This window comes from Oxyura jamaicensis, chromosome 5, assembly GCF_011077185.1.
Source record: "Oxyura jamaicensis isolate SHBP4307 breed ruddy duck chromosome 5, BPBGC_Ojam_1.0, whole genome shotgun sequence".
Taxonomy (NCBI): Eukaryota; Metazoa; Chordata; class Aves; order Anseriformes; family Anatidae; genus Oxyura; species Oxyura jamaicensis.
In genome coordinates, this window is record NC_048897.1 from 41,876,042 (window position 1) to 41,890,864 (window position 14,823).

Here is a 14,823-nt window from a genome sequence, read left to right on the forward strand (position 1 = left end):
ACAGATAATCCAGGAGTATGGATATTAGAGTGCATCGTGTTCAGCAAAAGGCTATGGAGTAGAAAGGAAAACAGGTGTTTTGAAAACAGGTGTTTTGGTTTCTGCTTGTTATCATAGGAGAGACAATATGGCATTTGGCAAAATGTCAATTTTGTGTTTTTCACTAAATGAATCATCATAAATAGATCTTTCTTTTGTTACTAAAGCTCAAGGTTATGTCATTTATGCTACCTTTATATTAGCTATTCATTCAGTTTTAGTTTTGAGATACACTGACTTCCATGAATCGAAGCAGGCTCAATACCAAAAGAATCAAGAACCATTTGTGTGTTGTTTTTTTTTCCCCCTCTTCCTCCCTTTCATAAGTACAATTGAGATTTTTATTTTATTTTAAACAAAAAAACTCTGCCTGATTTCCAAGCTTGCTGCATGTGTTAGGAAATAGACGTAGACACCAGAGAAATGCTAAGGAAGCTCTTCTACATGTGAGTCACCAACTTACACGCTGTACTCGGTGCAGCAAGTAAGATGCTTGGGGAAAGAAGAATGTTAGAAACTCTTAAAACAGATGGTGATTACGTGAAAGTCACATGATCATCTGACTTCAACATGGACTACCCGTCTTCTAGAAAAAGGATCAAATGTTGCTGCATCAGATGTATTTGGTAGAGCAATGTTTTGTCTAAACACTCCTGTTTGGCACAGAGTACGAGGAGCAGCAAAGACTTGCTTCCAGTCCACAAATCAGAAGAGAGCAGTGGATTTGGGGAGCATCTCTGGCGTGTCAGACAAACACAAATTACAATGTCTCATAATCTCTTCACATCTTTCTATAACATAAGGGTGACAGAGCTGGCAGCAGATACTAGTTTCTAAATACGTAAACTAGGGAAAACGTGTGTGTAACCTAAACCTTCTAGCATACCTTTGAAATGCACAAGTGTCATGATTTTGATTGTCATTCCTCTCTAAAACGGAATCAGCTTCAAGTATGCAGTTGAGCTGCACAGATCTTCTATGCATACATCATTTCAACAGTGTCCAAAGGAAGGAACCCTTATTTTAGGCCAGGTACTTAAACACAACTAATTTTAGCCAAGATCCTAAAACAACCTACCTCCACAGCCAAGAGGCTTTCGGCTCGTGACAACACTCGGTCTGTGGTTACATTTATATACTTCACAAGCAGTTACTCAGTGGAGGCTGTTGCTCTATTTCATGCATTTTGTGACTTCAGCAGCAGAGCTCTAAGGATACAGTCCTACAGGGTACAGCCCAAGAAGCTGTAGGTTGTTAGGGAAACAGTTCATCAGTAGGTAGGCTCATGTAAAATTCAAAAGGCTTTTTTTTTTCCTGTTTTGTTTTTGGAGAACAGTCCGAGAAATCCAAGTGATGTGATGTCTTTCTTGCATGAGTACATCATATAGATAGCTAAACAGAAGCAAGATTTGGCATTTAGCCTGGGATTAGTGTGAACAGCCTCTTAACCAAACATTATGAAGAAAGTTAACTTTAAAATGCTTTGAAAGGTCTGTTTTCATGACAGATGGTAATAAGGGCTCATCAGTGCCAATTTTTTTCTTTTCCACCTCAGTTTTCAAAAAGCTTAAGTTTTAGGTTAGTGCTTCTGAGAAATCATTACATGCATAGAGGAAAAATGCAAATTACAAAATTAGATTACTCACTATTTTTATTGTGTGCAACATTTTGCTAAACAACACTAACATACGAAGAGTAAGGATTCGACTCTGTGCTTAATAGACCAGTTTCTCTCTTTCTGCTTAGTAGAATCTTTTTATTTTTTTGGTCAGATATTTCTCCTTTAGCCTTCAACTGTGCACCTGCACAGATATTTCTCTCCCCACACCCAGAAACATACAGCAGTCAGCAGCAGGTAGAGATTTTGTTTGTATAATACACTCACTAGGGAAGACATCGTAGAACTATATTTTATTCAAGAAAACCCACACATTCTGTCCTGTGGTGACCACAGGCTTTGCTAAGCCATAGATATCAGCAAATAAAGGAACAAAATACAGTGTATCAGATTCAATCAAAGCATGTAAATTCTGGATTACAGTTATCGTTTTCAGGGAAGGCTAGATTCAGGATTTCATCATAGTATCTACTACAATGTTGTGCAATGTAGCTGGCAGAAATAGAATATTGGTCCTAATAAAAACTGAAGAGTAACAACTTCTGTATGACATTTAAACTGTCAAGACAACAATTCATAACATTCTACCAAAGGCAGCATATAGTTACAAAAATACTGGTCCAGCATCTTGTTAGTGGTGAAGCAATATCCAAGGTGCAATGGCAACATGCCATTCTTAGTGAAATTCTTTTTAAAAAACTATTTTTTTTCTATTTTCCCCAGACTGATCGTAGCTGAACACCAAAACCGCTATGACAACCTGAAAGTCACTACTTATGTGCATTGCGCCAAAAATGTATGCAAAAACACATTTTCCAAGTTGCAGTATAAAAGAAGCGAAATCTAATAAAACTATGAATATGCCAAAAGACATTCTACTGCAACTGATCTTGGATGAACAGGTTGCAACATTTACTGAACTTTCAACAGTTGTCCAAGCTTGTCCATTCTTTCCGTTATCTTGAGTTCAAGGACACAAAGGTAAAAGACAATGTCCTTAATATTGAGAAAGAAATAAATCGCTTTATATACCTCTCCATTCACTCACTAAATAAAAATATTCCACCCTCTACTCCTCCCAGTACCCAGGTAATTTCGAAGTCAAGCCTTGGAATTACCCTGGTTCTGATATTGCACTGTGGTAGGATTGTACTGTTTTCATCTAGAAGTTAAAGCATACTATGAGGGCGACCAAAACTGCTGGAGACAGTAGACCTGATTAACTTGTGGAGGTATCAAGTAATGTGCAGAGACACAATCTAAATGGCAAAGCACACTGCAGACTTGGCTTTGGTTTGGACTTGGGCCAAAAATACATTAGCCTACCTGCCATTTCCTTCAAGAAAACAGTGTCAACTAGTATCTTAAGCAAAAGATTGAGTAAGGTCAGGTAACCATGTCACATTCAATGTTACATCCAACAACACAGAAATGAAGGAGTAGCAGACAGGAATATTAATCATATTTTTCTTTTAATAATGGTTTAGTCAAAAGTGTAGCTTTGAAAATCCCTAGCTAACTGTGAAAACCTGAAGAAGCTGGGAAGCAACCTCACTTTGAACAGTACAGTTTAAAGCTGTGGCTTGGCCTATCTGCTTTCAAACTCTCCAGTAGCATTTGCCAACCTTGTAAGTAAAAGGTACCGCCTGGAAACAAAAAAGTCAGCCTTTAAAAGTTGGTGAATGTTGTATTGAAGCAGCCTAGCTCTGACTGAAGAAGAAAGATGAGATATTCTTTTACAGTAAACAAAAGAGACAAAGAAAACTGAAATCTTCAGAGATCACGAAGTGTATACAATTTGGATTCTTGTCAACATTTAAAACTACCAATCATAAGGTTGCCACCTTACCTTTTTCTGGACTGGCATACCTGATTTTAAACAGGCTTTCCTCCAGTCTCCCAAGTTTCTGATCCTCTTATCCAGTTTTCTGCTGTACTGCTCTCCCACCTTCATGCTCAATACCGAGTCAGTCCTGCCTTCTGCTTTTCTTGGCAGGAGGCAGAGCAAGCTTTTAATTTCGGTAGTCAGAGTGACAGAACAACAAAAGCACAGCAGATAGAAGAGCTTAATTCTTCCCCAGGAAGAAAATACATTTGGTTCAATAAAGGGCTGCAAAATCTTCCAAAGGCACCTCTTTCCCCAGTTTTTGCCTGAAAGCAAGATGGCAATCTTAATTGAAAAGGGATGCTAAATCTTTTAAATAACTTAAAAATTAATTTTTATATAAAGCAGCAAAAACATTTTTCTCTGCAGAAAGAGAAATGTTAACAAAGAAACACACCAACATAAATGCACTGTTCATAAACTTCAGCTAATTTAATTTCACAAGAAAATCAAATTTTAGGACTATTCTTTAACCTCATCAGTACTTTCTGAAGAAGATTCTTTGGCATCTTCAGTCTCTCTGTTGCTTTCTTCTTTATTTAGATTTTCACTTTCTGATTTGGTCCCATTAAATAGAGAGTTTTCACCATTTACAAACCCATTCTCTGTGACTTCCGCATCCATAGCTTCATCAATCTTTAAGTCCCCTTGATCTTCCACATCATCTAGGTTTCTCAAGACAATAGGGAGTCTAGAGTCTGCCACAGTGTTCTCCAACAAGGCAATGTTGCTCTCTTCATATTTAGGAAGTGGAGCTCCATCTGCCATTTGTTTGGTATAGTATTCTCGGCTAGCAGCTGCACTCTTTACTGCTTTCTCCAAGATTTCTTTTTCACCTAAGCGCAGTTTGATAGCCATTATCGCATGTGAAGTAAGGTCACGGGTCTCCAAGAAGGACTTATCATCCTGGTAGAAAAGAAAACGCAAGTTTTTATTACCAACGACCAAAAAAACAGCAAATCCCTTAATTTTTCTCCCTGTGCTTTAACAGCAAGTGACAGTAGCTTCTTCAGGCTGATCCAAACAGACATTTACAAATGAGGGGGCCTGCATGGAGTCCCAGTGAAATTTATCACAAACCCATACAGAAGCCAAGCGTTTCTCCACATAGGTCAGCCTGCATAACAAGTAAAGTCAGGAGACTTCAAACATATAAAAACATAGGTTCACTTAAAATATGCTTACAGGAGTAGCAAGCTTCTTTGCAGTTTGGAGAATACTACTAACAGACAAGTTGAAACTGATTCCCCATTTTACTTGCAGAGAAAAAGCAAGTAACCTTTATTTGGAGAATCAAAGAAAAATTACATTAACAAAATTACATTAACAAAATGTTCTTTTTTGCAATCTTATTTGATTTTCCTTAGATAATGCAAATATGTTTCTACACTTAAAAAGTGCAAAATGAATTATGTACTACCATTCAGATGAAAGTTCGTAAGGAGGAGAAGGGGACAAAGTATCTTTTCTTACAGTCATAATACAAAACATTTCAGACATTTAAATTATATATAAAAATAATTTTACCTCTACAGTTGTTTTATAGGTTTTCAAAAGAAGGGATGCTCTGGCTTCTAGGAATGTCCAAAGTTTAACTTCATTGTCCCAGCTAATGGGAAACTCAGAGTTTCCCAGAGTGAAGATTTTATCAATGGCATGCTCACCTATCAAATGTTCCTTCAGCTCTTCTGCAATAAGTATAAAACCAATCTGTTAAAAACAATCTTATCATTCACTTTGACAGTTGACAAACTGCAGAAAGATTTCTTCTCAATCGTATAGCTTTGAGCAGCTAAGAAAAAAAGATCCTCAAATTAGAATTATCAAATATGCTTATTAGTTCTAGGACTCTCCTCAAAGAGGCAATTGGAAGCCTTGAGGTAAGCAGAAAAAGGACCCTCACCTCCACTCTGAAATAAGATTTGTTTGTTTTAGCTTCTCATAATACACAATGTCACTCTGTGACACTGAGATGGGATGTTTTATATAGCCACCAACAAATAAAACAAATTGCAGTAATTCTTTAAAAAGTTCAGTGAACTTTTTGTTAATAAAAGTAACAGCAGAGAGAAAGTACAAAAACTGTAATTATTTTTTCCTAACGTTTTGGTAATCTGTTTCGGTAGCAGAAGCTACCTACAGCTGGTCAAAAAAGGCATCCATCAAAAACCCTCATATGGAGTAGAAAATGCTTAATCAGCTTCTTGAATTTACACAAATTCTATTACTTTTTAATGATCGATTTTCACTCCTGCAAAATAGCTATCACAAACCTCAAGCAAAATGCATCGCAAACAGCAGAATTACGACTGAAGTCTGCCATACAGATTGCTATGTATTTAAATTTCCACTTGCTTACAAGAGGATTAACAAGTCAGTAACTTTCTGCTAATGGAATAACTGCATGGAGTTTCCCAATAATCTTATTAGTTTTATTATACAGCATTTAAAACATATGAATAATCGAAGAACAATTATATCTGAGAAATGCCATCAAATGTCCACCAGCTATATTTTCTCCTCGATGACACAATTCACCTTCATCACCATCTTAACCCCTTCATCAACATCTGAAAGTTTCTTTACTTGAATTTCTTAGTATGATCTAAAAGATGGACAGCAGGATGCAGTGAAATCACAACACTTAAGAAGGTAAGTTTGTTTGTTTTTTAAATAAAAGATAGCAAAGAGACCACACACAGAAAACTTAACTCCTTCAATATTCCTACTAGTGTTAAAATCCCTATCATCTGCACAGCATCCCTAGCTCAAGAGAATTATCTCACTGCTATGAAATTCTTCCCATAAACCTCACTAATGTAAGAAAAACACTATAAAGACCACTTGTAAATACATAAATTGAACTCAGATTATACATTACCAAAATATTTTAAATACTCAGCTTTGAAATCTCTTCTGTATTTCTCATACAACACAGAATATTCCAATTCCATACCTGAATGATTCTGGTAGTAAAGGCTAATCTGCTATGATCTTAAGTGTGTAATAACACCCTAGATCTCATATGATCTTTTTTCATGAATCATTTCTAAAACAAAAGTCACTCGTTCACAACAGCCTCAGAGATTAAAGAAGAATTGGATCACCTGTTCAGGAGTTCTGAAAAGGACTATGTTACTAAAATATTCCTTCAGATGACATGGCCAAGGATTAGGTTTCTCACTAGCGTATAGATCTGTTTGCAATCTAAACTCCAACAAATTTCTTGTCTGATTTTCTAGCTTAATGTTTCATATCAATGTTTATTACTTTCCTGCATAATGAAAACCAAAAAACCAAAGCCACTAAACATGAATTGGATTATCTTTATCAAGTATCTTACCTTCACTCATACAAAACACCCGAAGGAAAGCCAGAAGCTGGGCAGAGATTGGAGGCTCAGTGGAGTGCAAGGCAAAAACACTAGAACTAACAGAAGAAATAAGCAAACAAGAAGAGTAAATGCAAGTTCTATTGTCATACCTTTGAACTTATTTCAAAAGACCTTAAAGAATACAATAAATGAAGTGTTACAAAAGCAACTAGTTTAAACTGAAGAAAGGTTTTTCTAACCTGTAACTAGAAAGAACAATTATCTCTACAATTTTACACTTACAATGACTTTTATACGGCTTTCATAATAAATTCATGAAAATGCAATGTTTCACGTCTGCTGCTCCTAACAGTACCCTCTGGACTGAAAAGACTAAAGGAAAATGCTGTGGTTCACATACTGAGCATCGTAGTATGTCTGCAAGGGATAGGAAAGAAACAAAAACCACAGATTGCTTCAAATTAATCCTTGCTCTGTTTTTGTTCAAATAGTTATTATAGCAAAGACTTTTTTTCCCTTATATGTGGTCCAAATTTGATGATAATATAGCTCAGAACTTCTGTAAATATTATTACAATAACTTTAATTTATTATACAAACAGGATAAATATTAGACCTAAGAAAACTAACACAGAACAGCTTTATATATGCTCTACTGGACACTATATACATTAGAAATGTTTTTTTAAAAACACTGCATTGTGTTTTACTTACGTTGGGATACCAGCACGAGCTAAGACCTCTGCCTTCATAGCATACAGCCTGTCACTTTTACTCACGCCAAGCTTTATTTTCACTCTGTCATGTGAATTATTATCAAAGAAAAAACCACTGTGGATCACAAATTCAGCGTTTGACCGAGTGCCATAAAAAATGTAAATCTAGAAGGATGAAAAGAGAAGTGAAGGAACAGGAAAAAAAAAAAGCTTAAGATCAGCTCACAAATCTGACATAATTTGAAAGTTATTTCCTGAAAGAGTTACTTTTCAGAGTACAAGGTATACTTGATTATATAAAGAAATGTGCTTTGTTTTCTGGTATTGGTTCAAATGCTGTACAGAGTGGCAATAAACTTTAGAGGTAGATGCAAACATAGCCATGTAATGGAGAGAAAGGAGAGAAAAGGTTCTTATGCCACACATAAAACAGAAATGCCTTTTTTTTTTTTCTTCTCCATCACAGTCTCATAAAATACCTGTATTTGGAAATAAGCTTTCAAGGATGCTACACTTCTAAAGGCCAAAAGCATTTTGAGACAAGGAAGACTCATTAAAAGAACTGGTGTTTCTAGGGCCATTTTTCCTCCTCATATGCTCACACAGAGTACTGAATGGAACAACATTGGTTTGGTTTTAATGTTACCAGTATTATGGATATTTCAAACTATATCATACAGAGACCTGATCTGTGTTCAGCCAGTATTTATTTTTGTGCTTTAACTCATATACATAGATTAGTTTCTAAATGTAACCTGCAAAAAGTGTTTAACCAACAGTGAATAAAAAACAGGTAGCTCTGAATAGCAGAATCTTATTTCTTACAGGTGCTTTTGTATCTGATTAACTTTGGTGCTTAAAAAGGGCAAAATTCAATTAAGTTTTCCTTTTGTTACCTGTGGTGGAAATATCCCCAACAGGGATAAGCTTCCTATGCCCAGTAAAAGGTTTTCTTAAAATACCTGTAGATAATCTTTGATAGTTGATAATCTTTGACTGCGACCACAATGACAAATTTGTTTAAAATAAATTTTAAAACTATTAGCGTAGACAAAGTGCACATCCACAAAGTGCACATCCATAGCCTTACAGGCTCGCATAGTTCTTCACTCAGAGCTAGGCTGTTTGAAGTACATGGGACAAGGGGTCCGAGTAGTAACAGTCTTCTGCATCCCGAGGATATTTTTGCCTTTTGTTTGGTAACAGAAATGTCAAACAGAAAGAAAAGTTCAACATTTACAGAACTCCCTACTTAACTTTAGGATTCAGCAGTGCTCTGGATACCTGAAAAGTTTCCACTCCTGGCTAGCTGACAGAGAAAGGCATGATGTTCTCTTAAGGGTTCAACAACACTAGCGATGCCATTTGCTTTCTTAGTTTTCAATTTTAGATTAGAAATGTTTGCCCTAAGCACTAAATGCTTAAACGTTGTATTTAATTATAGTAAACATTACACGGTAACGCTCAAATAATGAATGAGTGACCTGCCTATGTATGTTAAGGTAGGGGCTGTCAGGTTAGCAAGGCCCTTCCACAAAATGCTTAGGAAAACCATGGGAGATGGGATGCCAGTGCAAGTCTCCATTTGATTACAGGAAATGTTGCATGATCAGAAGAAACACTAGCTCGATTAGTTTGGGAGTCCAGTTTAAAACTACTGTGCTCTATCTTTTATTATACTGTCATATGTATATCTAGCAGTATTCTCTTACACGAGAAAGCAAATTATATGAGAAGCTGCTGAGTTCAAGGCCAGCATTTCACAGGTTCTGCGGACTTCTTTGTTTTTTTAGCAGTAAAAGCAGAAATAGTACGCTTTTCTACTGAAATTGTAAGAAGTAACATCTTCATAGTATATTAAAAGACTAAACCATTGTATAATTAACAAAATGTAACAATGCTGATAACAGTTAAAGTTTGCACAGAAATTAAAAAACGATAAATAGCAAAGTAAACCACTAAAACAAAAAAGAAAATAGAGGAAGCCTCTATAATTGAAATGGAGAGAGCAGCCAGAACAGCTACACAACACATCTATTGCCAGCTGTGGAAAACTATAAATTGGATCACTACTAAAAAAACTGTGGACCCCTTTTAACTCAACATACTGGTATCAGAAAAAGAGAAAATATTTGACTACCATAACAAATTCTAAGAGCAACACAAAAAATAGACAATCACTGTGAAACACAGCATAGGAATGAGGATAAGTATACCTCTCGAAAGCCATACTTAAAAAAAAAATCAGATAGATCTTTCTTCAAAAAGATAGTAGCAATACATAAACATGAAAATCAGAAGATTATGAAGCATAAGACTGGCAAAATAATACAGTAAAAGTAGTACCTCAGAGACTGCAGGAAAACATTTCAAGATGTTTCAGAGAAAAAAAGTATTTTTTTTCGACCATGTTGACTGCCATTGCACAAGCAGTAGGAAAAACAGAGTGCAGCAACACTGGCAGTTTATGCTGGCTGCTGACACAGCACAGAAAAACTATCAGAGATTTTTTACAGTCCTGGAAGCACTACCTTCAGTGCATCTCTTGACAGATTTAGCTTTAACATTCAGTACTTGTTTCTTAGTAGTTCTAAACAGAATACTGGAATCTGGATTGTTCCATGCATCTTGCGAGACCCTCTCTTGGTATTTTTTTTTTGGAAGGATAAAAGTGTGTGTTCCTGCATACATGCGAGAGAGGGACTATATATTTTGTCCCCTTCTCATTTTCACTAAGCATGGTAATGGCAACATGAGTAAAATGACTGACAAGTACACTGCATTTAACCTCTTCTTAAATAAAGACTAACAAGAAATGTAAAACAACTAAGTTTTCAGACAGACTCTACAATCTGTTAATGCAGAGAAAGTGATGTCTAAGAAATATTTATCTTTGGTCCTTTGGATATGAGCCTTTTATTAATCTTAGCTAGAACACCAAACTCAGTGTCTGTGTACGTGCATTTAGCAGTGAATACATATTTTAAGTAGTTCTCTAAAATATACGGATTCAATAACCTCTTAAAATTAGTGTCTGCTCAGTGACAGAAAATATTTTATTCTGAAAACCATGCACTTATTTAGTTTGGCAGTATTTTCACGTGGAATTAGCCAATCGTAATAAGATTCAAATGTAGCAGGACTTAATCCACACCAGTTTTCTATTACAATTTTGCAGGAAGTTACCAAGTGTCATTTTTTGTGCAATTCCTAGTAGCAGATTAGCAAAACTGTTACGGCTAATCAAAGTTTTTGAGATTAGCTATCTACCATGTAAGTATTGTTACACGCTACCTTTATCAAAGCATCCCTCACTTTCCAACATATTTCTGCACAAAGCTTCATTAAGGAACTATTACGTAGATAACTGTTCACGCTACCTGTTCTCCAGCCTTGAAATCTTGAAGCGCAACACATTCACATCGGTCATCTTCTAAATTGTAGCCTGTAGTGATCTATCCAAGCAAAGAGCAACAAAAGCACCTTTAGCATTTTTAATCCATCTCCCCTGGCACTGATAAAACATTGTTCTATTGGAAATATATATTGACAACAGCAATTGCATACGTTTCTTTCTCTACCTAATACTATATAGCTGGTGATAAATGCTTTATGATTCCTGAGCAAACCCTTTTTAAAATTCTCTGCATTAAAGACGTTTAAGGGAAGAAATAGCTTACCCAAAGTGAATGGAAGGCTCTGAGGAAAGCACCCTCCATAGACAGTCCCATGTTAAAGCCAGCAGCTTGTTATGAAGTTCTTCAGCTTTCAGGCACTCCTGTGAGGCCCACGGGAGCAAGGTACTGACAGTTATACATTCTGTGTTTTATCCTACAACTATCAGCACATTTTTGATCCCACAATAAAAACAGATTAGATAACTGTGGATCTTTATGGGCTACAATTTTCAGAGAATTACAGTTTATTTACAAATGACCCTTTATCTAAAGGGGATAATCTTAAGATGCTAAAAGGACTTCTTTTTGGATTGTGGTAGGCAGTGGAAGAGGAAAAATTTTCTTAAACCTGTACTTCTCCAAAACCATGAGTGTTCACACCAAGTAAGGCTATCCTAAAGACGTAATACTTTTTAATTTTACTTTTTAATGATTATTATCATCATAGATGTAGACAGATGCAACCACAGGATGGAACATCAGCTGCTGCACAGTCAGAAAACATCTTTTATGGTAGGTATTCTGGATTTAGTCTTTACAGAGGTAACTTACTGAAAAACATGCTCTGGGTCTGGGAAAAACCTGGAAGAAGCCAAAGATTCTCCCTCAGCCTTTCTAAATGAAAACAAGCTTATTTGTAAGCTGACTTAATTTGAGTTTAGCTATACTATGATTCCCATTCTTGGACGTAGTTTACCCAAAGATAGAACTCCATGGGTTATTTTGAGAGCCTGGCTGATGGTTTACATATTAATAGTTTTACACTGCTTGCATAATCAAAGATGCATTTATAAGCCAAAACAATGCTTTCAAAGTGACCACAGGGAACTCGTCTCTGATGCATCAAATCCAAAATGGCAGCCACAAGCTAGGGCAGCCTGGCCCTGCGGGACACTTGCATAGCTGCACTACATGCAGATGCCACCGTTTAAGACCTATTAAAAGGATTTGTGGTGTGTTGAGATCAGAGGAGAACATTAGAGTCGTGCGATACAGTCTACTGCAAAAGACAGACCATAGTGTTTCAACACAGAAATTCCTGCACATTCGTTATGCTGGACTGAACAATTTCTAATTAAGATCCATCATTCAGGAGGTTATCCAACCTTCACCCGCAGGTTGCAAGTGCTAGAGGATTTGCCCTCACAACGCACGTTCCAAGTTCAAATGCAGTCAGCTTCTCAAAGACTGCAACTTGCATTCAAAGAAAAGAGAATTCTTGACAGCACTTGATCTGTCCTGAATTTTTCTTAGCGTAAAGTTAATGAAATACTTTTGAACGTGAAAACTCCCTTCCAGCCTCTTGAAATACCTGTGTAGAAGGAGAATTTCAAGGGCTGGAAGAATTACATTATGTTAAAAGAAGAATTTGGTCAGTTTAAGCATGCTTCACTGGACTACCACTAGCTTTTGGGGGGACTTATTTACTTAACTTTTGAATCTTTTGGACGTGTTTTTTGTTTTAAAAACCACTTCTAAAAGGCTTTTCTATAAAGCTTAATGTCATGCTAGACTTGTATTTCTTTCTTTTAATAGCAGTCATGTAAGAGAATTAACAGGGTGTTTGTGTCTCTTCCCACATGATAGCTGACAAATTATATCCCTTCAGTTTTATTTCTGAAGCAGACCAATACGTGAATTGCAAGTTGCCTATAAAGCATGCAGTACTCCGCTTGGTCAGTGATTACGGATGGACCCAGCCCAATAGGCAGAGTGTAGCTTATTTAAAGCTCTGGCAGAACTAGTAATCAACCTCTGACTGTCAAAATACAATCCCACTGAAGAATAACAATGAGAAATGCATGAAGACAACCATTTTGATATAGTTCTTAGAGGTAGGTTGATCTAATTAGTACTGTCAGAAGGAAGAAAAGGCTGGCTGGACCTGGCTCCAGTTAAAACCCAAAGAGCATTTTATTATCTGGCTTGGGCAAAGGGGCCCTGTGGAATACAGCAAGAAGAGGAATAGGTAGTAGCTGATTGACTCAGGAAGCATTTCAGTACATTTGCAAGAGACTAGACAGTGGCACATCAACACCATCTCACATTTCTTACTTTTATATAATGAAAAGCTGTTTACTTCATGTATTTTAAAGGGACGTGCTACAATTAAAGCAGAATCCACCTTCATCCCACTATATAACAAACTACAATACAGACAGCTTACAGTTACCTTAGCAGGTTTGTGGGTTTTCTTTTTTTCCCCCAATTTCTAATAATCCAATGAAATTAACACACAACAAAAAGGTTTGATAACGGACTAAGAAAAGCTGCTAATATTGCAGTTGTCTATCTTTCCTAAGCCTACAGACATTTTAAAGTACTCATTTGTTTCATATTTCTACAGAAGCTAAAGTTTGTATATACATACAAATCATTTAAGCTTCCTTCCTCTCCCCCCCTCCCCTCCTTTAGGATACACTTACGCATAAAAAATTGCTTAGAGCCCTGATATACTACTGCACTAGCAGGTTTGGCTCCAGAGGCTGGCTCCATATCAAACCCATTGTTAAAGAGCATAATAAAAATAAAAATTACTTTATCAATTTAAATAGAAGTTTGAATGATTAAAACTACATAACTAGCTGCTCTTTTAATATGGGCTACTTAATTTTTTTCCCCTCACAGAACCTTAATTCTCTTCCTCTTTCCCTTTAATCCCAACTTTGAAGGCATTCATTAAGAGTTGTCTAATAAATACAGGCAAGTCTCTGCAAAAGCATCAGAAAGAGAAGCCCAGCAGGAAAAGGGTACAGGAAGTACTGATGCTTGCAGCTAAGACATATTAGAAATATATACGTTTCTGAATTTTAAGCAATTTTCTTTGTATCAGAGACTCTTGTACAAGTTTTGTTAAGAAATCAAAGCTGAGATTCCAAAATAAATAGTAAAAGGCAAGAATCAGCATTAAAGAACAACGTGTAAAGGGAAAAAATAAACCAAACACGTAACTTTGTAGCCTAGCCACTGTTATTGGTACAGTCATGGTAACAATAAATTACCTAAGTGTAAAGAGAAAAATAACTTGTTTTACGTTTTGTTCATTTGAAGTAAGTTTTTCCTATACTAACAATACTAACATATGCTGTTGTCACAGAATGGTTTGGGTTGGAAGGAACACCTTCAAAGGCCATCCAGTTCCACCCCCCTGCCACAGGCAGGGACACCTCCCACCAGACCAGGTTGCCCAAAGCCCCACCCAGCCTGGCCTTAATAACTTCCAGGGATGGGGCATCCACAGCTCCTCTGGGCAGCCTGTGCCAGTGCCTCACCACCCTCAGAGTAAAGAATTTCTTCTGAGTATCTAATCTAAATCTGCCCTTTTTAGCGGTGCTAACATTCAGGTCAACTGTCCCACAAAAGGAGCAGATTACTTGAAATAGCATAGCCACATTCTGTTTATAATAGGCAATATTATCTACTGGAAATACAATTGAGGGTATAAACTTTTGAAGCATACATGACACTGCCTAAATAACACTGAAAAACCATCCTCTTGCAGGTTTTTATTTCCTCACTTCAACGTTAACTAGCCTGTTAATAAAATCAAGACC

The 14,823-nt window shown here is 36.5% G+C and overlaps 1 protein-coding gene across 1 annotated transcript in view; it reads right to left on the reverse strand.

Moving 5' to 3' along the window:
- Nucleotides 1-1,798: 1,798 nt before the first annotated feature.
- Nucleotides 1,799-14,823, reverse strand: part of SETD3 (SET domain containing 3, actin histidine methyltransferase) — a 60,511-nt gene continuing 47,486 nt past the window's right edge. Inside the window, exons 10-14 of the mRNA XM_035328786.1 lie at nt 10,973-11,047; nt 7,591-7,757; nt 6,886-6,971; nt 5,070-5,230; nt 1,799-4,448 (exon numbers count right to left, since the gene is read on the reverse strand). Coding sequence (XP_035184677.1) covers nt 4,005-4,448; nt 5,070-5,230; nt 6,886-6,971; nt 7,591-7,757; nt 10,973-11,047 — 933 coding nt within the window. The 3' untranslated portion in view covers nt 1,799-4,004. The remainder of the gene's footprint in view (nt 4,449-5,069; nt 5,231-6,885; nt 6,972-7,590; nt 7,758-10,972; nt 11,048-14,823) is intronic.